Raw genomic sequence first — 23,894 nt, 5'->3', positions numbered from 1 at the left:
AATTACAAAAATAAAAGGAGTTATGAGCTTATTAACCCAAGTATAACACAAGTGATGACAATACTTATAATACAACAATACCAAACAAGTATGCTAGTAGCATATATGTATGGACGGATATACTACCAGAAAATTATTAAATACAAATAAAATATTAATAATTTTTTGAAAAATTAATTTCAATTAATGAATATAATTCTATGTTTACAAATGTTAAGGCTATTCAAACAATAATATCGGCGATGAAATTATCAATAAAAAATATCATTGTCTTAATGGATTCAGGTTTTAAAAAAATCCAAAATAGAAATTTATGATTGATTCATGGTTTAGAAAGTTCAGGGTTAATATATACCTAATAATTTCTTATTATATTAGTTCGATTAGTTTATTAATATTAATGAACTAATTCTTTTATAAAATTGACATACAAGGAAAACTTTTATTGGATAGAAATGACAATGTTGTTATCAAGAGTGTTTGAGAGAATCATAACGCAACTTGGTAAGATTAAAATCAAAATAAATATTTTTATCCAAATACTAAAATCTTATTTTTCAATTATTAACCAATAATTAATATGTACCATATAGATTGCATGATTTTTGGTACGAGACGCAGAAAAAAAATAAAAAATATATGCTAAGGAAAAAGAACTTCTAGGTTGGAAATATGTGGTTGTTTGGAAGGATTTTAGATCTCCGTACCTCAAAGGCAACATGGACAAAATATATTCAGTATGCCATGTTTGAGCGTTTCATGTGACAATTATAATCCAGTGTGGAGAACCGGAAAAAAGAGATTCATTGTTCCATTACCATGTATATTAGTGGAACCATTTTGTTTGTTTCGAATGTGAAGAGGATAATAAGATTCTTTTTTATTTCATCCATTTTTTTTTGTTTTATATGAATATGTTTAATTAACAATATTTTTCTCTTGCAGGCCATGGTTATTGGACGCGAACCAATATCAAATGAGCTTTTTGTAGAAATGCACATACGAAATGATAATCATCAGAAAAAAGATGCAACAACTTATGGATAACCGAGCTTAAAAGTTCGTGTTATGTTGGATTTCAACAATTTCTTTTCTTTTCTTAAGTTATTTTTTTAGAATTTGCTGCCTTTTTTTTTTTTTCCAGGAAACATATAACACCTGGTTGCATGAGAGATTCAAGAATGATTCTTTGACTCAACTGAAATTCGATCCAGAATTGTGGTTAGAGGCAGGATCATCCAGTGAACCTGATAGAAATCAAGTTTATGATATTTCATACACTATAGCCGAGGACTTGTGGACAACCTTAAATGTTTCAAGCATTGGATGCTTGCAATCGATTCTAAACACTCAATCTCTGTAGTTCTAGATGATGTTACACCAACAGGTTAAAGATCATATTGTCCATTTTGTTGGTGAGACGGTTGAACTCCAGTAACTATACATGGAGTCGAAATCACACATGGGTGGTCATGTGCTCCCCTTTATCACCCTACAGTCCTGGTGAAGACCCGTTTCCTCCTCCTCCTCCATCCCCTCTCTTCTAGATGAATGGTATTTGAACTGATAAATCTTTAAATCTGTAAAAAAATATTTGATTTTAATTTCATTTCATTTCTTTTAATTATTTTCTACTTTGTTTAATAGACTTTTCATTTTAAAAAATATTTTTAAGACATTAGTGATGGTCTTACCAATGGATTAAGTTTGTTGGTATATTCTAAATAGTTGAAAAAGAATTATTGTCATTGTTTAATCATCAACAATTTAATTTCATTGGTAATGTTAAAAAAATCACCAATGAAATTACATACAATCTTTTTGTCGGTGATATGTCATATTCATTTATGGAAATACTGACGAAATAAAAAAAATAATTTTTTTTATTAGCATGCTTTTTCAATCTATAAACCCATCGGTGATTATATTACCAACAAAATAACCAATAAAACATGAATCACCGAGGAAAGTTTTTCTGACGAATAGGAACCATTCGTGGACCCGTCGGTAAAAGTCTTGCAAGCATAATCAATTTCTAACTATCGATGAAATTTTAGTCAATAAATTGTAAAATTATGGTAGTGGATAACTACAAAAGCAATATTAATGTAAATATAAAAGGATGGAGAGAAGAGAGAGCAAAGAAGGCAATGTGAATTTTAGAACCACATAGGCGTAATTTGGGTCTATGATGCTTTTCAAAATAGTTTTTTAATTGAAAATAAATTAAAAGAATTTTTTTTTCAGATCTTTTATTTTAGTTTTTATATTAGTACATCAAAAACACTAAAAAAAAATATCAATTTAATGTTTTTTTTCAAGTCAAAAGAACTTTTAAAAGAATCTAAAAGTATAATTATTAAACTTGGCATAATGGTTGACTCGACTAAGGGGTCGAGTAACATGGGTTGACCTGAGTTAACTTGAGAAAATTTTAAAAAATAAAATTTTATATTGAGAATAAAATTTATATATTTTGGGTTTGTTAAAAAAATATTAAAAAAAGTTAGGTCTCACTCAGGTTCCGGGTTGACCCGGCGGGTCACCTAGGTTTAATCAGGTCAATTTCAAGCCCGAGTTTTGCCTATTTAAAGCCTGGTCAAGACCTTGTGCTGCCTAAATATCGAGTTAGCCCGCTAGGCCGGGTTGAGTTTCATAAAAGTAGAAGCAAAAACCATCCTAAACACTCCTATTTAAATTTTTTAAATTAAGTCATAAGTTGAATTATCGGATTGTCCGGTTTAACAACACTGCTAAATTCATATATAAATTAAGTCATGTTGCACCGCCGCTACCATCAAGTTAAGAATTGTATGACGTGGTGTTATTGTATGATAACATTGTGTTTGATTTTAAATTTGATAGACAAAAGTTTTCTAGTTTTGGTTTGACCTATAATTAGGTAAAACAAAGTATTTTCTAAGATATTTCTTGTTGGAAGACCATTATCCTCTATCATAACTTTGATGTCATGCACATTGAAAAGAATATGTTTGAAAATATTTTTAATCGATTATAGACATTTGACAACATGTCAGCTAAAATGGATATACATTTGTTTTGTCACTATAAAAATATAAAGTTGGTTTATGATGGATCGTGGGTTGCAAAGCCCAAAGCTAGTTTCACCTTAAATAAGAATGCATAGTTACTTTTATGCCAATGGCTTAATAGTCAACGTTTTCGTGATAAACATGCTTCAAATATATCTAGATTAGTGAATTTGAAGGATTGTATATTGTATAGAACAAAGATTCATGACCGCCATGTATTTATGTAAACACTCATTCCACTAGTTTACTAAGATTTATTGCAAAAAAGAATATAAGATGCACTCACAGAGATCAATTACTTCTTTAAATATATATGCTCCAACAGGTTATAGACACGACACATAGACAGAAGTTTGAAACGAATATTGTCCAAACAATCTGCAAACTTGAGATGATATTTCTTTTATCATTCTTCGACTCAATGGAGCATCTACTCATATATTTATCATTTGAGGTAAAAGTTAGAGGCCTAGTTCAATATAGATGGGTGTATCTATTTAAGATGTTAATAATTACACATACATTGTAATTAAATTTATATTGTCTTTTTACTTTTAATTCAAAACATTCATTTAATTCCATGTAGGTAGTTGTTCATCCTTAAAAGAAAAGTAAAAAATAAAGCACATGTTGAATCTTGGATATGTGAGACTTATATTGTTAAATAGATCTCAACATTTATCTTGTACTATAGTTAAGGATTTACAAACGACCCGAAATGTTTCAACCATTGGATGCTTACAATTGGTTACGAGCACTCAATCTCCATAGTTCCAGGCGATTTTAAACCAACAAGTTGAAACTCAGGCTGCCCATCTTGTTGCTAAGACGACCAAACTCTGACAATTATACATGGAGCTGAAATCACGCATGGGTAGTCACATGTGTATATCCCTTTTATCGCCTCCCGGTCTCGGCAAAGACTCGTCTCCTCCTCCTCCTCATTCAGCCCTTTCCTTTAGATGAATTGCATTTGAACTGATAAATCTTTAAATTTGTAATAAATATTTGATTTTTAATTTTAGTTCATTTCTTTTAACTATTTTCTACCTTGTTTAATAGACTTTTTTAAAAAATATATATATTTTTTAAATCATTACTGACGGTTTTACCAATGGATTAAGTCTGTTTGTTTATTCCAGAGAATTGAAAAGAAATTACTGCAATTGTCACTCTCATTGTTTAATCATCGACAATTTAATTCCATTGGTAATATTAAAAAAACACTAATGGAATTACATAAAATCCTTTTGTTGGTGATATGTCATATTAATTAATAAAAATATCAATGAAATAAAACAAGTAATTTTTTTTTTATTGACACACTTTTTTGTTATATAAATCCATCGGTGATTATATTACCAACGGAATGATTGACAAAACAAGAATCATTGAGGAAAGTTTTTTCTTACAAATAGTAACTGTCTATGAGCTTGTCGGTAGAGGTCTTGCTAGCAAAATCAGTTTCTAACTAATAATGAAATATTTTGTTGATGAATTGTAAAATTCTAGTAGTGGATAGCTATAAAATCAGTATTATTGTAAATATAAAAGGATGGAGAAAAGAGAGAACAAAGAAGGTAATGTGAATTTTAGAATCATATAGGCAGAGTGAGGGTTTATGATGGTTTTTTAAAATTATTTTTTTATTGAAAATAAATTTAAAGAATTTTGTTTTTCAGATCTTTTATTTTTTATTTTTATTTTAGCACATCAAAATCATCATAAAGCACTAAAAAAATTAATTTAATATTTTTTTTTCAAGTTAAAAGAACTTTTAAAAAGCATCTCTAAAAGTATGGTTATTAAATTTGGCAAAAGTGGTTGACCCAACTAAGGGGTCAGGTCTTAGGTTATATATAGGTTGACTCGAGAAAATTTTTTAAAAATAAAAATTTTGTATTGAAAATTAAATTTATATTTTTTGGGTTTATTAAAAAAAGATATAAAAAATTTGGGTCTCACCCGGGTTTTGGGTTGATCTAGCAGGTCGTTCAGGTTTAATCAGGCCAACTTCAAGCCCGAGTTTTGCCTATTTAAAACCTGGTCAAAGCCCCGTGTTGCTCGGCATCTGGGTCAATCTGTCAGGCCGGATCAAGTTTCATAACTATTCCTAAAAGTAGAAGTAGAAACCATCCTAAACACCCCTATAATTTCTTACAGGTTAAATAGATTAACAGGAGTCAATAATAAAGGGTTGACCCGCCGAGTCCAGTATGTTTCAGCAAATCACATCCAATTTAATTTTTTAAAATTAACTCACGGTAGGCCATGAGTTGAATTGCTGTCCCGTTTAACAACACTGCTAAATTCCTCTATAAATTTGAGTTAACAAGGCATGATACCAGATTGAACGAATTTCCCTAGCATTGCCCTTGTTTTAATCACGCGCATTCACCCAATTTAATGAATTTATAACCCTTTAAATTTTCGACTGATAATTTATGCCATTTTAATTCTATATCACGCTGCAAAATTAATGCCATGCATGATTGCACAAGAAATTAATTACCTGTGCAATCATATTATATATATAAAAACACCTCTAAAAATTAGATAAATACTTGAAAGATCGACCACAACTCACAAAAATCACTTGTTGGCTCATAGAAATAGCCATTCACCATTGATGAACGCCCCCAAGATCATCAACAAGGTTGTTGTTACAGTGCTTGTTCTGGCGTTGGCCATGAATTTTATTCATCATTATTATTTTGTAGCAGCCACGAAGGAACGTCTTGATGAGCTTTATCCATAGATTTAAAATCCGTTCTGATCCGGCGGCTCGATCTGGGACCCAACTAACCCGGAGTTGGGTTGAAGAAAAAAAAAAAAAAAAACCTGGCGTGACCCGGTCAAGACCCTGCCTCAAACCCGTTGATTTTTATTTTTTATTTACTAAAACGAAGTAGTTTTGATTTAAAAAAAAAAAATTAGCCTGGCCAACCCGACAACCTGGTCAAGACCCGGAACCCTGGCCTTGGCCGGATCTTAAAACTATTGCTTTATCATAATTGGGAACCCGCAAGGGCAGTAGATTGTGCGGTGATTTTTTTTAAAATATTTTTTATTTAAAAATATATTAAACTAATATTATATTATTATTTTAAAAAAATATTTTTGATATTATATTAAAATAATTTTAAATAAAAATAATTTTCAAATTTTAGCCAACCCCATTTAAAATGCAATAAGATATTTTAACGAAGAAGGATAATCTTTCTTTCCAGCTTTTGTTTGAAGTATTAATAACCAAATCGTTACTTCTTATGCTATCATCCTATATTTATTTAACAAAAACTAAACGAAAAGGTTAATTTATTCTTAATTCATTATAAAGTACTACTCACTGAAACAATATATATATAATTTTATTTTTTAATATTAGATTTATTTAAAATTAAGCTTTGTAATTTATTTTAATTTATTTTTAATAGAGTTATATATCATGTTCTCATTTTTTATGACTTGAGTTGTGAATTTGATGAGTTAATTCAAGTTGAATCAATTTTTTTTTTAATTTACCTTTCAATATTAGGTTAATCAAAAATTAAGTTTTATAATTTATTTTGATTTGTTTTTTATGAATTTATCACGGTTTCATGATCTAGATTTCAGATTTAAGAGCTTAACCTCATTTGACTCAAATAGATCTAATATGTTGTTAACTTAATACTTTTTAAAATAAATGTGTTATTTTAATTTTTTTAAATCAAACAATATTTTTATAAGTTCTTATTAACCCCACACAATTTATTTTTTATATTAATAATCATGTTCACAACACTTACAACTTGTATATTTTTTAATGCTCATATAAAATTAAACTTGAACCGCAACATAGAGTGAGCCAATAATATTGTTTCTTTTGACTAAATCAAACTTTTTAATACAAGATATTAATGGAAATTCATAAATTTTAAACTGAGAAGAATTTTATTAAAATGATATATTAAAATTACAGTAAAATCATTTACTTTGGACTTATTTAAAAGTGTGGTTGCAATTATTTTTTAAAATTTTTTCATTTAGAAATACATTAAAATAATTTTTTATTTTTTTAAAATTATTTTTGACATCAACATTGTCGCACCCGACATCGCGGCGGCCCTAAAAAATAATTCTCTTGAATTATTTATGGAAAAAGAACAGATTTCTGGCATCCGGTTCTTTTAGGGGAAAATATTTTGTTTAAGGAGTCGCCACCTAGTATTATGGTCACTAGGAACCCTAACTGGTCAACAGAGATTCTATGGTTCGGGATTGGTTACGTAAAAGGAAAGATATTATCACCCCTTAAACGTTCTGCCTAAGGCAAACTGCATTGCTGGTTTTGTCTTAAATTGCTAAATGTTTATTAGTTTATGCTATGATGATTTGTTTAAATATTCCTGACTCTAGCGCCAGTGAATATTCGAGCTCGAATAATTCCAACTCTGGCGTTGGTAAAAATTCGTAGCTACGACAAAAATTAGATCAATATATTTTTTATTCCCTACTCTAGCACCAGTGAATAAATAAAAATAAATTTATTTTTACGCATGCACACATTTTTTTATTTTTCTAGCTAAATAAAATAAAACATAACGAATAAAAAAAATATAAATTTAAACCGATATTTTTATTCCTGACTCTGGCGTCAGTGAATAAACCAATAAATTTATATTATTTTTATTCATGCATATGCATTTTTTTTTATTTTTTTCTACCTTTTTTTATTTTTTTTCTATTATTATTTTTTTGGGCTGGACCCAGCCAGCCTGGCCCGGCCACTGGCCCAAGCCAGTGGCCCGGCTGGGCTCAGCAGCACGCGTGCACTAATGCACGCGTGTTGCTGCACTGTGCAAGTGAATTAAAATTCACTTGCACAGTGTAAAAGACATTTGAAATACTGCAGAAGAAGAAATCGCTTACCTGGTCTGCTGGAATCGATGGAGACGATGGCGAAGCTCTGGCTGGTCGACACTGCCTGGGAGCAGAATGAAGGCGATGGCGCTGTGCTGGACGAACGACGCTGCCTCCTCTTGCTCTGCTTTTTCCTTTGCTTTCTTTATTTCTGTGTTCACCGATTGCTTTCGTGTTCCAATAGCTTTTGACATGATGAAGGAACTAAGAAGATGATGAAGACGCTGGCTGGATTTATTTTGACTGATTTCTGGGTTGTTCCTTTTATGTGCAGGAACGAAGACAATAGCAAGGCTAATTCATGTCCCTGTGTTGCTGAGGCCTTTTCTGGATTTTGCTTGAGTCCTTGTTCCCGTTTTTGTTCCCCTGTTTATGCTGGGTTTTTCCTCTGTTATTTGCTCTCTCCTGGGTATTTTTTTTTCGCCCCCATTTCTTCGTTGTTCCTCTGTTATATATGATAAAATGTTGAAATATTCCAGCTTGTTCCTAAGTTTTAGGATTGTTTTTAGTCATGTTGAATAATTCCTCCTCTGTTTGAGGGACACGTAATTTGCTTTGTTTGACCACGTTTGGTTTCCTGTAAAATCGTGGGTTTTGTTATTCATTCTTTATCACGGTGTAAGGCTATTAATAGCCAAGGCTACAGCTTAATAAATACATCTTCTTTGTCAGTCTCTTACTATCTGCAACATATGGTATCAGAGCACACGTGAGGGGCTAGAGAAGAAGACTAAACACTAAGAGGAGTGAAAACTGAGAGAGTGAGGAAACACGCAATCAGTTAAGGAAAATAGAGAGGAGAGAAACACTGTAAGGAGAGGAGAGAAACACTGTGAGGATCGAGTGAAACACAGAGAGTAGGAACACTGTGAGGAACCCATCATTCCCAGATTTTTTTTTTTTCAGCAAGAAGAAACAACAATTATGGCAACCGAGAATAGCTTTGTGCAACCTGCTATTCCGCGATTTGATGGTCATTATGACCATTGGAGTATGCTCATGAAGAATTTTCTCCGCTCCAAAGAATATTGGAGCTTGATAGAAACGGGAATTACTACTGCAGCAAAAGACAAAGACCTACGGGAGAAGACCATTGATGAGCTCACATTGAAGGACCTCAAAGCAAAAACCTACCTTTTCCAGGCTATTGATCGATCAATACTGGAGACTATTTTGAAGAAGGATACTGCAAAGGACATATGGGATTCTTTGAAGAGAAAGTATCAAGGCACATCTCGGGTGAAAAGAGCTCAATTGCAGGCACTTCGCAAAGAATTTGAATTGCTGCACATGAAGATTGGAGAATCAGTGGATGATTATTTCTCCCGAACTCTCATTATAGCCAACAAAATGAGAATTCATGGGGAAAAAATGGAAGATGTAATTATCATTGAAAAAATTCTACGATCTATGACTCTTAAGTATGATTATGTGGTATGCTCCATTGAGGAGTCTAATGATCTAGATGCTTTGTCAATTGATGAACTTCAAAGCTCTCTTCTAGTGCACGAACAGAGGATCAGTCGAAGCATTGTGGAGGAACAAGCCCTGCAAGTGAGTCACGGGCTACATCAAGGAGGAAGAAATGGTGGACGAAACAGTTACCGTGGGAGAGGAAGAGGCAGAGGACGATTTGAAGGAGGAAGAATTGAAGGCAGATTTGACAAATCTGCCATAGAATGCTACCACTATCATGACCTTGGTCATGTTCAATGGGAGTGTCCTAAGAGAACTCATGATCACATGGCTAAATATGCAGAAACAAAGGAAGAGATGCTATTGATGGCACTTGTAGATCATGAAGAGATCAACACTGAGCACACTTGGTATCTTGACAATGGGTGTAGCAATCATATGTGTGGAGACAAAACATTGTTTTCTGAGCTAGACAATAGCTTCACAGAATCAGTAAAACTGGGAAACAACTCTAAGCTTGGAGTATAGGGCAAGGGAAGGATTCGGTTTGAGGTAAGAGGCATTGTTTTTGTGATTCCAGAAGTCTTTTATGTGCCAGATTTAAAGAACAATTTGCTGAGTCTTGGTCAAATGCAAGAAAAGGGCATGACAGTGTTGATTAAGCATGGCAAATATAAAATCTTTCATGCTTCCAAAGGCTTAATCATCGAAAGCAAGATAACACAAAACAGGATGTTTTGTGTCCATGCTCGGTGCACATCAGAAGGACAACAACGACTTGGAACATACATGACATCTTCACAGAAATGCCTTCAATCAGCCACCATTGATCAATCAAAACTTTGGCACTGCCGATATGGGCACCTTAGCTGGAATGGGCTGCAACTTCTTCAACAAAAGGGAATGGTGAAGGGGTTGCCGAAATTTGTTTGCTCTCAAACCGTATGTGAAGACTGCTTGAAAGGAAGACAGCATCGCGACCCATTTCCCACGGAATGCAGCTGGAGAGCTTCTAAACTCCTACAACTAATCCATTCAGACATATGCGGCCCAATCAATCCATGCTCCAATAGTAAGAAGAGGTATCTACTTACGTTCATTGATGATTTTAGCAGAAAAGTGTGGATTTATTTTTTGGCTGAAAAATCAGAGGCTTTCGAAATTTTTAAGTGTTATAAAGCAAGGGTTGAGAAGGAATCAGGTGCTTATATCTGTTCTGTCATGACAGACCGTGGGGGGGGAATTTACATCCCAAGAATTCACACATTTTTGTGAAATTCATGGGATTCATAGACAATTAACTGCTGCATATACTCCCCAACAAAACGGAGTTGCGGAAAGGAAAAATCGCACAATTATGAATATGGTGCGAAGCATGTTGTTCGCAAAATCAATTCCTAGCAATTTCTGGGCTGAGGCTGCAAATTGGTGTGTGCATGTGTTAAATCGGTGTCCAACTCTTGCTGTAAAAAATAGAACACCCGAAGAAGCATGGAGTGGGCTTAAACCTTCGGTTGATCACTTTCGAATTTTTGGCTGCATTTTCCATGTGCATGTGCCAGACAGCAGACGTGTGAAGCTTGATGCAAAAAGTTTCAAATGCATTTTGCTTGGGGTAAGTGAAGAATCTAAAGCTTATAGATTGTTTAATCCTGCCACTAACAAAATCATTGTTAGTCGCGATGTGGTGTTTGAGGAAGATCAACAATGGTGCTGGGATAACAGTTCCAACACTGATTTGGGAACTGCTCTGGAATGGGACACACACGAAGCCACTGTTACTGGTGATGTGGAACTTGCAGCTGCTCAGCCCGTACATGCAGAGGGTCACGCTGATGGGGAAATTGTTGTTGATGATAATGTGGAAATTGTTGACAGTGGGGACATTGAATTTGAAATTGACGCTGAAAAGGAAATTGGAGTTGCAATTGACGCAGCTCCGCGTCAATCAGCCCAGATGCAAAGGCTGGATTTTTCAAATGACACGGGCTCATCCTCGCGAACAGGTGCAGTACTGGGAGAAATTATAGACGGGCAGGGGCTGGATTTTTCAAAAGCAGAGGAGATGGACTTGTGTGCTTTGCAAAATGATGACGAGCAACATATTTCTGGCAGCATTAATTTGGAGAAACAGGGACGAATCAGAAAACCACCAGCTTGGTTACAAGATTACTCTACGGGACAAGAATTTTCTGACGAGGAGCCTGGAAACACAATGTTTTTAGCCATGCTTGGTGACAGTGATCCTATGACCTATGAGGAAGCAGTGAAGTTAGAAAAATGGAGGAGTGCCATGGATCAAGAAATGCAGGCCATAGAGAGGAATTACACATGGGAGCTCACGGAATTACCAATCGGAGGAAAGAGTATAGGCGTCGAATGGATCTTTAAGACTAAAGTCAATGAGAGTGGGGAAGTGGACAAATACAAGGCAAGGCTAGTTGCCAAAGGTTACTGTCAGCAATATGGGATTGATTATGCTGAAGTTTTTACACCGGTTGCCCGTATGGATACTATCCGAATTGAAATTGCACTTGCCGCGCAGAATAATTGGGTGATCTACCAACTTGACGTCAAGTCCGCCTTCTTGCATGGGGAAATTAATGAGGAAGTTTTTGTTAATCAGCCCCCTGGCTATGAACAAAAGGGACACGAATCCAAAGTCTATCGACTCAAGAAAGCGTTATATGGACTCAAACAAGCACCGCGAGCCTGGTACAGTCGGATTGAGACTTATTTCATGGAAGAAGGGTTCACAAAGTGCCCATACGAGCACACCTTGTTTATTAAGACTGCTGGTGGAGGTAAAATTCTTATTGTGTGCCTTTACGTTGACGATCTCATTTTTACCGGTAACGATCACATGTTGTTTGCACAATTTAAGAATTCTATGATGACTGCTTTCGACATGACTGATCTTGGTAGAATGAGATTTTTTCTTGGTATTGAAGTACTACAGCGAACGGATGGCATATTTATTAGTCAACGTAAATATGCACAAGAAATTCTGGAGAGATTTAAAATGGATCAGTGCAACTCCGTACACAATCCTGCAGTTCCTGGTTTTAAGCTTACAAAAGATGAGGGTGGCGTTAAAGTTGGCAGTACTCTCTATAAACAAATAGTGGGGAGCCTCATGTATTTAACTGCTACGCGTTCAGATTTGATGTTTATTGTCAGCTTGATCAGTCGATATATGGAAAGCCCTACTGAAAGCCACTTGTTAGCAGCCAAACAGATCTTGAGATATATCAAAGGTACAACCAATTTTGGGATATTCTACAAAAAGGGAGGAAATACAGAGTTTTTTGGATACACGGACAGCGACTATGCCGGTGACCAAGATGATAGAAGAAGCACTTCAGGTTATGTTTTCTTTATGGGCTCAGGAGCTATTTCTTGGTCATCAAAGAAATAACCAGTTGTCTCCTTATCCACCACCGAAGCAGAATTCATAGCAGCAGCCTCAAGTGCATGTCAAGTCGTATGGATAAACAGAATTTTGAAGAGCCTAAATCAGACACAACACACTCCAACAAAAGTTTATTGTGACAATATTTCAGCAATCAAACTTTCAAAGAATCCTGTAATGCATGGCTGCAGCAAACATATAGATATCAGGTTTCATTTTCTTCGCGAACTGGTTAAGGATGGTTCAGTAGAACTAATTACATGTTCTACAACAGAACAAGTCGTTGATATCTTAACAAAACCATTGAAGCTTGATGTTTTTCTGAAGATGCGAAAGTTACTGGGCGTATGCGAATCTCCAAGTATAAACTGATAGAATTCAGTTTAAGGGAGGATGATAAAATGTTGAAATATTCCAGCTTGTTCCTAAGTCTTAGGATTGTTTTTAGTCATGTTGAATAATTCCTTCTCTATTTGAGGGGCACGTAATTTGCTTTGTTTGACCACGTTTGGTTTCCTGTAAAATCGTGGGTTTTGTTATTCATTCTTTATCACGGTGTAAGGCTATTAATAGCCAAGGCTACAGCTTAATAAATACATCTTCTTTGTCAGTCTCTTACTATCTGCAACAATATAGAGTCTGATCGGTGGTAACGGACGGCATGTAGAGGGACAGCAATATTAAAACGTTCATAACTGAGGTGAGCGGATGATTACTGCCCATAACTGTTGGAAACGGTCCCTGGTTAAAGACGAAGAAGATGAACAATGCTCTTGCAAATGACGCCGTTTTGGTGTATGAGATGGCAATTTGCGTTTTGGCCCATGAAGTTCTGAAACGTTTATAATTAAGTCCCTGGTATAAACTGTAATGGCCCCTGAATTTCGGCACCTCTTACAAGTTAGTCCTTGAACTTTAATCTGCTGCAATTGTGCCCCCAATTAACCCCAAACTTTGTTATTTCTTCAATTAAGTCCCTGATTGGATTAATTAAATTAATTTCAAGCTTAATTAAGTCTCAAAACTTATTAATTCTCCAATTAAATCCTTGATTAGATGAATTAAACTAATTTCAAGCTTAATTAAGTCTAAAAATTTATCAATTATCCAATTAAACCCTTAATTGGATTAAATAAATTGATTCCAAGCTTGATTAGATTAATTCCAAAGTTTAATTAAACCCCAAAACTTCCATTCATATTGCCCCTAACCCAAAATTTAATTCATTCTTCATTTATTTCATTTTACTTGTTTTTTCATCATCATTATTATTTTTTTCATTAATTTTTTTATCCTTTTCAATAAATAAAATAATAATAATAATAAAATAAAATGGTCAAAAATTGGGTTATAACAAACATGTCAAAATAATTTAAAAACACCAACAAAATATTAATTTTTAAAAAATAAAAAAATAAAAAAATTTAAATATTTTTTAAAAATACTTTCAAAATATAAAAACAAACAAAACATTTATATCCTTTAAAATTTTGATAATCATAATTGTACGAATTTTATGATTAAGGGAGATGGGAACCTTGTATCCTTTAATTTGAAAATTAAGGAAAACAAAATATTTCCAACTATTTGGGCCTAGACTCACGGGCCTAAAAATAATTAAGGCCAAGGGCCCAAACCTCAAGACAGAGAGAGAGTGAGAGAGAGGGACACCACTTGACTTGCCCTCAAAGCCAAACTCCTCTCTTCTTTAAAATACTCTGCGTCTCTATCTCTCTGTCTTGCAACAAAAATCCAGAAAATCGAAACATGGGTCAGGGACCATCGGGCGGTCTGAATCGGCCAGGGCTACCAGGAGACAGAAAACAAGATGGAAGCGACAAGAAAGACAAGAAATTTGAGCCGGCGGCGCCACCAGCGCGGGTGGGCCGAAAGCAGCGGAAGCAGAAAGGGCCGGAGGCGGCTGCACGGCTGCCCACGGTGACGCCGCTTACTAAGTGTAAGTTGAGACTGCTGAAAATGGAGCGAATCAAGGATTATTTGTTGATGGAAGAAGAGTTTGTGGCAAATCAAGAGAGGTTGAAGCCACAAGAAGAGAAAGCTGAGGAGGACAGATCCAAGGTTGATGATTTGAGAGGTTCGCCTATGAGTGTGGGAAATTTGGAGGAGTTGATTGATGAGAATCATGCCATCGTTTCCTCTTCGGTTGGACCTGAGTACTATGTTGGGATTTTGTCTTTTGTTGATAAGGATCAACTCGAGCCTGGTTGTGCTATCTTGATGCATAATAAGGTAATCTTGGGGTTTATTTTTCTTGATTTTCCTTTTTTTTTTTTGGAAATTTTGAAGCTTTTAGGGTTTTGGATTGTAGTTGCTAGTTCAAGTGTGATGTTTTTTTTTTTGTTGGAGATTGTAATGTGAGGGTTTCTATGTTTTTTGTTTTTTGAGATTAGGTTTTGAACATGATTAATATGGGTTTCCTGATTTCAGACTAGAGTAGTAACTAGTTCTTTGGTCCAAGGTGCAGTAAGAAACTGATAATCTAGGTATGGGTCGGTGATGGGTTTGTGTTTTGTGGTATTTGAATTGAATTGAGGGGTATAGTCTTGCTTGCTGGATCCTGAAGTGCTGTTGTGAACTTGGAATGTCTGTTGTGATGAGTGTTGAACAGAATCCAAAGCAGTGAGCATTATCTTACACCATTATTATGATCTTAATAGATTTGGAAGTCGAGGTTTTTGCTTTTGTGTATGACATGTTGGATGCTTACAACAGCATTATGAACCCCTCGCCCAGCTTGATCATATACTATCTTTCTTTGCAAATGTAGCTTCTTCTAAAATTATAGCTTTAAGTCTGGTGCAACATAATGCAATACTTTGGATTACAAGTGGTCTGGCAAAATTAGCATTAAAGATTTCACAATGTATGCAATATGATTATTCAGGTTCTTGTGGAGTATGTAATTATTGGCTGGATGCAGGCTGTATGGGTTATGTTGTTTGTCTCATGCCAAATTATGCATGTTTTCCTTAAAGAAATTGTAATTTAATTTGTTACCTTAAATTTGTCATGTCAATTGATATATCTCATTTGGGAGAATGATTTCGATTATAACTTGGATGCTTCTTGACAGGTTCTATCTGTTGTTGGGCTTCTTCAAGATGAAGTTGATCCAATGGTATCTGTGATGAAGGTGGAGAAGGCTCCATTAGAATCTTATGCTGACATAGGTGGTCTGGATGCCCAGATCCAGGAAATCAAAGAAGCAGTTGAGCTCCCACTGACTCATCCTGAATTATATGAAGATATTGGTATTAAGCCTCCTAAGGGAGTTATTTTGTATGGAGAGCCTGGGACTGGAAAGACCTTGCTTGCAAAGGTGTGTAATCAAAATATTTCCCATTGCACTGTTGCACTTCTTGATGTCATCTTTGACTTGACTCTGAATCCAACATGGAGATTTTTCGCCAAATTATTTGCTTTTATAGTTGGCTTTTGTTGCTGTGTCTCTTTTTGAAAGCCCAAGTAAACACTAATTTCATTGATTTTAAACCTAGAAACTGCTTATCACATAACTACGTTAGTTCAATGTATTTCAACATCAAGCAATCATTGCCAAGTTTAACTTGCATCACATAATTTTTTGCTTTGTTCAAAATGACCAGAGAATTTCGTGCTTGCAAAATCAGTGACTTATGTTTCTACTCTAATATTCCTGGTATTTTTCACATTACTGCATTAAATTTCTTGTTGAAAGCATACACATAAGCATTTAGATGGTTTTTGTGCCTTGATGGGGTTGTTCTATTGAAGTGCTGAATGTTTATATGGTTTTTACATGGAGGATAGCTATCTTATCAAAAGTGGGAGAATTTTTTTTTTTTTTTTTCTGTTAATTTCTCTGTAATGGAATGGCATTACAATTTTATATAAGCTGACCAAACTAAAACTGACTTCATAAGCCTTGGTGCTTTCCAGGCAGTGGCTAATTCAACATCAGCAACTTTCTTACGTGTTGTTGGAAGTGAATTGATTCAAAAGTACTTGGGAGATGGCCCAAAACTAGTGAGGGAGCTTTTCAGAGTTGCTGATGATCTCTCTCCATCTATTGTCTTCATTGATGAAATTGATGCTGTTGGTACAAAGAGGTGAGTTAGTAAAATTTACAGTTACTCATAAAGAGGGAATAAATAAAATATTTATGTTCTTACTGATGTGATTTGAAATGTTTCTGCTTTAATATTTCTTACAGGTATGATGCCCATTCAGGTGGTGAACGTGAAATTCAGAGGACCATGTTGGAACTACTGAACCAGTTAGATGGTTTTGATTCAAGAGGAGATGTTAAAGTTATCCTTGCAACCAACCGAATTGAAAGCCTTGATCCTGCTTTGCTTCGGCCAGGTCGGATTGATAGGAAGATTGAATTCCCTCTTCCTGATATCAAAACAAGGAGGCGTATCTTCCAGGTATGCATGGCTTGATCGTGTGAAATAGCATTTGGAGATTAGCTTGATCGTGTGAAATAGCATTTGGAGATTAGCTTGATCGTGTGAAATAGCATTTGGAAGTCATTCCTTTTTATTGTCTGTGATCTTATGTCTTATTGCTTTGCTTTTTTTTATCATTGAATCTGTCAAGCTTGCTTTTACAATTAATCTCAATATGTGGATTGTAGATACACACAGCAAGAATGACATTAGCTGATGATGTCAACTTAGAAGAATTTGTTATGACCAAGGATGAGTTCTCTGGAGCAGATATAAAGGCAATATGCACTGAAGCTGGATTGCTTGCTTTAAGAGAGCGGCGCATGAAGGTGAGCCACATTTTGATCTCCTGAACTTTTGTTAGTGAGAGTATTTGGATATCTCTTGGTCAAGATTTAGATTGTTCCTCAAATAGAAGTTTAGTCAAGCTAAAGTCACACACTTTGACATGTAGCGCTTGAATAGAAAAGGATCTAGATAAAAATACCTCATTCATTTTTCTGGGAGCTTTAAGGTACGGAAGCCTCATCCCATTGCCCAATTGAGCTGCAGTCTCTGATGGGATTTGTATGACATCCCTTTGGCAGTGGGCATGTAGCTTCATTTGAGATATTGTCAAACCATCTAGTAAGACTTTGCTAGCAGTATTATCAACCACCCTTCTCACAAGCAGGTCTAGACTAGCAGTTCTGTATCCGATAGCTTCCTCTGGTGAAGCATGTTAGAATCCCAATGACTCCAATTTCCTTCATTATTACTATTATGTAATGGGGGATTGCTCCCCCCCTATTGTGTAGCCCAAGGTTCATTTGGAACCCTACCCATGAACTGAAAATACACACACACACACACACCGTACTCATCAACCCCCACCCCAGTGCTCCTGCTGTTATTTGTTTTCTTTTTTTTAGTTTGAACTTTGAACCACATACATTGAGCTGGCCTCAAGGCTGAAAAACATGATCTGCAGTAACACTCTGTTGTTGTAAGTTCTGCTACTTAATTTTGACCTTCTTTAATGAGGGAACTTAATTTTTTAATGTGCTTTCAAGGTAGTTTTTGAAGTTGTTCCTGTGTCTAGATATGTGTATATCGGATGGTTTTCCAGGTGGTCATGATTTAAAAATTCTGCACTGCAGGTGACACATACTGACTTCAAGAAGGCCAAGGAAAAGGTGATGTTCAAGAAGAAAGAAGGGGTGCCTGAAGGACTCTACATGTGATGATATTGTTGTCGTATCACCTGGGAAGTCCAATCTAGTCGTGCATTTCTGTTTTTGGACCGTTTATTGTAAGTTCAAGTTCCATTATTTGTTCCTAGACTCGAGAATACAAGGTTGTCTGCCTGTGTATGAAGAAATGATAAAATTCTAATTGGGAAACACCTTAAATTTATTTTGCGATCTCCAATTTTAGCGGTTAAAACCAAGCAAATTCTCGGCATCCGCCCCGTTGTGTGACAGCATCTATTATGACTTGTGAATGCTACACCAGAAAGAGCTAGCTTTCTAGGTAACTTGCTAAACCAGCCACTTTGTTTCTGGCAGACCGTTAAATGCCATTTACTGGTGTTAAAATAGGGATCTGTTTTATGAACTAGGACGGTAGATGAACATGCTTTGGCCCGGTATGGCGTTTTGTTCTAAAGTTAATTAATATATATCATAATCTTATGAGATTTACTGAAAACTCCTGAAATTTTAGGGAAGATAAAAAAGGGTATAATATATATCATAATTATTTATTTTAAACTGTAATTACGGATTGATATTTCAATCTCTATTTAAACCATACTTTTTATATCCATTGACTTGAAAAGGGGCTTGATGGATTATTGAGTTAATTTTATAAATTATTTATTTTTATCAAAGCAATTTTTGTCTTTTAATCTTTTTTTTTTTTTAAATATTTGGTATTAACATGATTGTATTTGAATTGGATTTTATGGGATAAATCAAGGTACAAGTTATTTTATTTATTAAATCAACGAAGTTAATTATCTATTTTGGTTCAAATTAAAACTTAATTTAGATTAGATTTTAAATCATGGATATTTTGAATAAGTCAGGCCACTGCATAGGGGGTTTAATAACAATTCAAAGAGTAATGGGAGAGTAAACCCATGGTATATATCCACTTATGTTTTTAAAGAGGTGTTTAGGAAAGAGTTTGAATTTGTGTTTTTTTTTTTTAAAAATGTATTTATTTATTTTTTTTATTTTTAGATTGTTTTAATATAATGATATTAAAAATAAATTTTACAAAATAAAAAAATATTATTATAATATATTTCTAAATAGAAAATTCTTAGAACCTAAATGTTACCAATCTAACACCCTTAAATCCTAATTTTGGGATCAACAGGAGTTTTACTGTTAGGCAACGCTGCGATGTCCTGGAACTTGTTTCACCAACTTCTTGAATGCTTCATTCCATGGCTTTTTATGATGCCTTCTCTTTTTAACCCTTTGGGACTTTTGATGATGACCAAATACATCCATACACAGCGGCAGCAGGAGGCGGCGCCGGCGGCTAATAACACTGGGATAGAAATTAGGGTTAATTGGTCCATCCATCTATGGAAGTATTTTCATGCACTTTTAAGAACTAATTTCCAGGCACTGTTTTGCTAGTTTTTTTTTTCTTTTATTAATTGATTGTTTAGAATTATTTTTAAAAGATTAGCTTTGAATGTTATGAAATTATTATAATTATATTAATTTGTTTCGTTTTTAATCATATAAGATGATTTTTAAACTAGATTTAAGTAAAACAATTAGAGAAATAAATTGAATTATTCCAAGATTTAATGATTGATAGTTATGATAAATTTATATAAGTCCTTAAAAATTAATTACTAAAAAATTTCATCGAACATCAACCATTTTTTAATTTAAACATGGATATAAAAATTAACAATACATTTATGAATATTTTATTTTAAAAAAATCACTGTCCTACCTCTTTTTTTTAAACATGGTATGAATGATTAAGGAAAATAAAAGGTAATACCAATAAAAGATACCTTTTTTCTTCTTCTTTTTATTTCTTGTTTTTTTTTTTAATTATTGTTTTAAAACTAAACTGGTTTGATGGGTAAATTTAAAATCTAAATCGGTTCAAAAAAAAATAACTCAACTAATCTAGTCAATTTAGGCTTGACTTTTCAAAGCTTCACCATCAATTTCTTGATTTTTTTTATTAAAATAATATTATTTTGATTTTTTAAAATAAAAAATTAAATGGTTCTTTTTAACCTGTAAACCAGCCTTGCCTAGTAAATATTGAATAGCAATGAACTCTTATAAGAGGATCATCAGAATTGCAAAACATACAAGGACTCAATCAAATCAAAACAAAGTATCGGAACTCAATCAAAAACCTTCGACGAATACAGGGACTAAAGTTTAATGAAGAAGACAACGCTTATAAATCATCGCAAATTCATCGTATTGAACCCCAAAAAGCTACCGCAGCAAACAGGAGTCCCCCAGAGAATCGGTGGTCGGTGAAGCGTCTCAGCCTCTCAGGGCCGCGATAGCTATTATTTCACAGTTTAGCGAGAGCTTAAAGAAGAAGGAAGAAAAACACAGAAGAAACTGCTTGATGGGAACCAAGCACAAGTGCCAAGTCTGTCACGAAGCTGAATCTAAGTACAAGTGCCCTTCTTGTCGTGTTCCATAGTAAGCAACAAAACCAGACTCATTGGCTTGCTGTTTTCTTTTGGACAGAATACAGCTTTTCTTTATCTTTTGATGGAATTCGTGTTTTTCTTTTTTGCAGCTGTTCTCTTGTCTGCTTCACCAAACATAAAGGTATTTTCTTTTTTTATTGTTTTATCTTATTTTTCTTTCTTTGTTTCAATATCTTGAACTTGAAGAAGTATCATTCTTGGAAATATATTCGAAATCCCAGGTGAATTATCAATATATTTATTTATGATTGTTAGAAGAATGGGGAAGATATGAAGCATGCTTTTTTGGAGTTTTTTTGGGATAGATGATAACTAGAATAATTAGAGGCAGAACACGAAGTTGCTATCAGGGGATGTTAGGCTTTCTTTTGATTTTACAGACCGGGGCTCGGAATATGAACGTAGAAAATATTAGGTGGTGTGGGCAATAAAGTTTGCTTTTTGGCAGTAATTAGTGGTGCTTCTTTACTGATTTGTGATGTTGGAAACTTTTGTACTCATGAGGTTTGAAGAAAAACTATATCATTTTATAATTCAGAGGGGAAAGAAAACATTTCAGAGGTTGAGGCTTCTGGTCTAGTTTAGATATTAGGTAAAGCTGACCAGAGTTTATTGTATCACATATTTTTCATACTGCTATTGATGGAAGTGGCATGGTATCTGGTACATGGACTAATGTGAGTTTTGAATGAATGGTGCAGAAACCCCTTGTGCAATACCAGTATCTGTGGAGGAAAAGCCAGGTAAGATTTTGTTCCTCGATGAATGTTGATGGATGATGTGATTCAGTGCTGTACTTATGTTCTTGCAACTTTGTGATGTGTTTTTTAATTACATGGTTCATTTCTCCTTGCCACCTCCTTATATACTCTGTAGGCTGCTTGTAGCTCAATAACAATTAGAACTTTTAACAGAACAGAATATAACTGTCAATGTCCTTTCAGCTCAAGGAACTTCATTGTTATATGATACTTAATTCAAGATTTTATCTGAGAAGTTTATATTTGGAATTTTGTTTTACTTTGAATTTGTCAGTTGCTGATGTGAAAGTGGTGGAAAAAAGGCCAGTTAAAGTTGATGAACCAGGCGAGGTGCTGCTAAAGTTGCAACTAGAGTCTATAGGTATGTTCTTGTGACTATTGTTGAAGGCGATACTTTTAATATTTCTTTGTAGGAGAGATATTTGCACTTACTGTCACATCTTTTGTAAAGAAGCTTTTAAAGGCCGAGGAAAGTGACTGCCTTCTATTTCCCCCCAATTTCTCTATTTTTCAAGCAATATAGAGGCTCTTGAAGTTATAGCAGCACAGATTTTATACTGATGTATAGGTAAATAAGTATCAAACTTACAAAAACATGGTAAAATGAAGCAAATTCAGAGCGACTAGGATACAAATTCAGAAAAACAGTTCTTGCCAAATGCCATTGGTTCTCAATTAGAATGATTTGCAGTCAGCATTTTGTAAATTAAAATAGAGAGCATTCACAACTATGTGTGAGGTTTTTGTAAGGCTACTCTAGGAACCACTCTAAAGTACTTGTGAACCAAATAGGTGAACATATTTCTTGTTTCTGCTTTTACAATTTATACTAGAGGTATTTAAACTACCATTACATGTGTGAGGGCTCTGCCTGTTTGTTAATTGACAAAAAAATTATCCCAAGTTTTCTGGTTCACACTGTTCATATCTTGTCCCCCAGCTCCTTGTTAAAACAACCATATCTCTGATCCTGTTCCCATTGAGACATCTTGGTCTCTTCTACCATTGATGTATAAGTTTGGTCATTAATTAGCGTGGTGTGCAGTGCAATGAATGACTAATCGTGTTGGCATATTTTATCTTTTAATTTGTTAGTTGAATGTCTTTGTTATGTGTTATTTCATTTATAATTGTTAAATGCCTAGTGACATAATAAATTATTTGGGAATACAAGATTCTTTTGTCTCGACACACATGTTGTACGACAGAAGTTCGATGTTGTCTGATTAAGATAACTGGTTAGGGTTAGGAGTATTACTGGGTCCTAATATTTTAATTCTTGAAACCATGACTGGTAGATACTCTTCTACAAGGAATGAATCATTGTCTTCTTTGGCATGCAGCTTCTTCCAGCGAAATTCGGAATGATTTGATGGACGAGAGCCTTCAAAAGCTCATACATAAGATCGATTGTTCCACGGACCCAGAAACTGTAAGTAATCTGATTTCCACTTAAATGAGAGGAAGATATCCTGTTAAAACCTGTTGTTTCCTCTGGATAGGAACTCGACGTAGCTATGGGAGTTGATGTATTCCGCATTTTCACTGACAAGGTAGCTACCTTATATTGCCAATTAGAGCTTAACATTCAGAGCTATAATGGTGAATACTTGTTGATAATGATGTTGCCCTGCTTTTTCTCTGTTCCCAGATTCTGTCTGCTATTGGTTCATGACTGCCAGCATTTGTAGACAGAAACGGAAGACATGGCTTGAAAGAAATTCAACGTTCTGTATGATGTGTGCCTGGTATATTTTGCGCTATGATCTTTGAGCCCGTTCAACCGTTTCCAAAGTTTTGAGAAACATATGGATTTGTTTAGCAATGTAAAATTATTTTCCTTTTCCAGTTTTCTTCGCCTTATCTAATGAAAAATTAAAAAAACGTGTTCATTTCTTGAAAACAAAGATGAGTTTTCACTTAAAAAATACATCGAGATTACAACTATTTTTTTTTTTATAAGTAAAAATTATCATGAAAAAGAAAATTATATTGTAACTAAAAAATATCCTTATAAATTATAATAAAAAGTAAATTTATGACACTAACTAAACATAAAAATGTTAAAAAAGTAATTATAATATCTTATGTTGCTAAAAAAAATCCAATTTTTTCACATTTAAAAAAGCAGTGAAAAACTTATAAAAGAATATTAAAGATAATTTGTAGAATGTGTTTTTCTAAACCAAAAAAGTAGTTTTT

General features: G+C 34.2%; 3 protein-coding genes across 3 annotated transcripts; all 3 read left to right on the top strand.

Annotated features, from left to right (window-relative positions):
* Positions 1–8,882: 8,882 nt before the first annotated feature.
* LOC118049996 (uncharacterized) lies at positions 8,883–9,902 on the top strand. Its single transcript, XM_035060196.1, has one exon. It carries the CDS (start codon positions 8,883–8,885, stop codon positions 9,900–9,902), a length of 1,020 nt encoding a protein of 339 aa, XP_034916087.1.
* A 4,569-nt stretch (positions 9,903–14,471) lies between these two features.
* LOC118049982 (26S proteasome regulatory subunit 4 homolog A) lies at positions 14,472–18,632 on the top strand. Its single transcript, XM_035060172.2, has 6 exons — positions 14,472–15,036; positions 15,881–16,126; positions 16,726–16,895; positions 17,000–17,216; positions 17,426–17,566; positions 18,377–18,632. The coding sequence occupies exons 1-6, from the start codon at positions 14,554–14,556 to the stop codon at positions 18,458–18,460; spliced, it is 1,341 nt and encodes a 446-aa protein (XP_034916063.1). The 5' UTR covers positions 14,472–14,553; the 3' UTR covers positions 18,461–18,632.
* Positions 18,633–20,684: 2,052 nt separating this feature from the next.
* LOC118049983 (uncharacterized) lies at positions 20,685–23,540 on the top strand. Its single transcript, XM_035060173.2, has 7 exons — positions 20,685–20,920; positions 21,021–21,052; positions 21,633–21,674; positions 21,967–22,053; positions 23,036–23,124; positions 23,195–23,245; positions 23,344–23,540. The coding sequence occupies exons 1-7, from the start codon at positions 20,844–20,846 to the stop codon at positions 23,365–23,367; spliced, it is 402 nt and encodes a 133-aa protein (XP_034916064.1). The 5' UTR covers positions 20,685–20,843; the 3' UTR covers positions 23,368–23,540.
* Positions 23,541–23,894: the final 354 nt, after the last annotated feature.

Source organism: Populus alba, chromosome 2 (assembly GCF_005239225.2).
Source record: "Populus alba chromosome 2, ASM523922v2, whole genome shotgun sequence".
NCBI lineage: Eukaryota > Viridiplantae > Streptophyta > Magnoliopsida > Malpighiales > Salicaceae > Populus > Populus alba.
The sequence above is the reverse complement of the archived record's forward strand: the minus strand, read 5'-3'. Positions and strand labels throughout refer to the sequence as shown.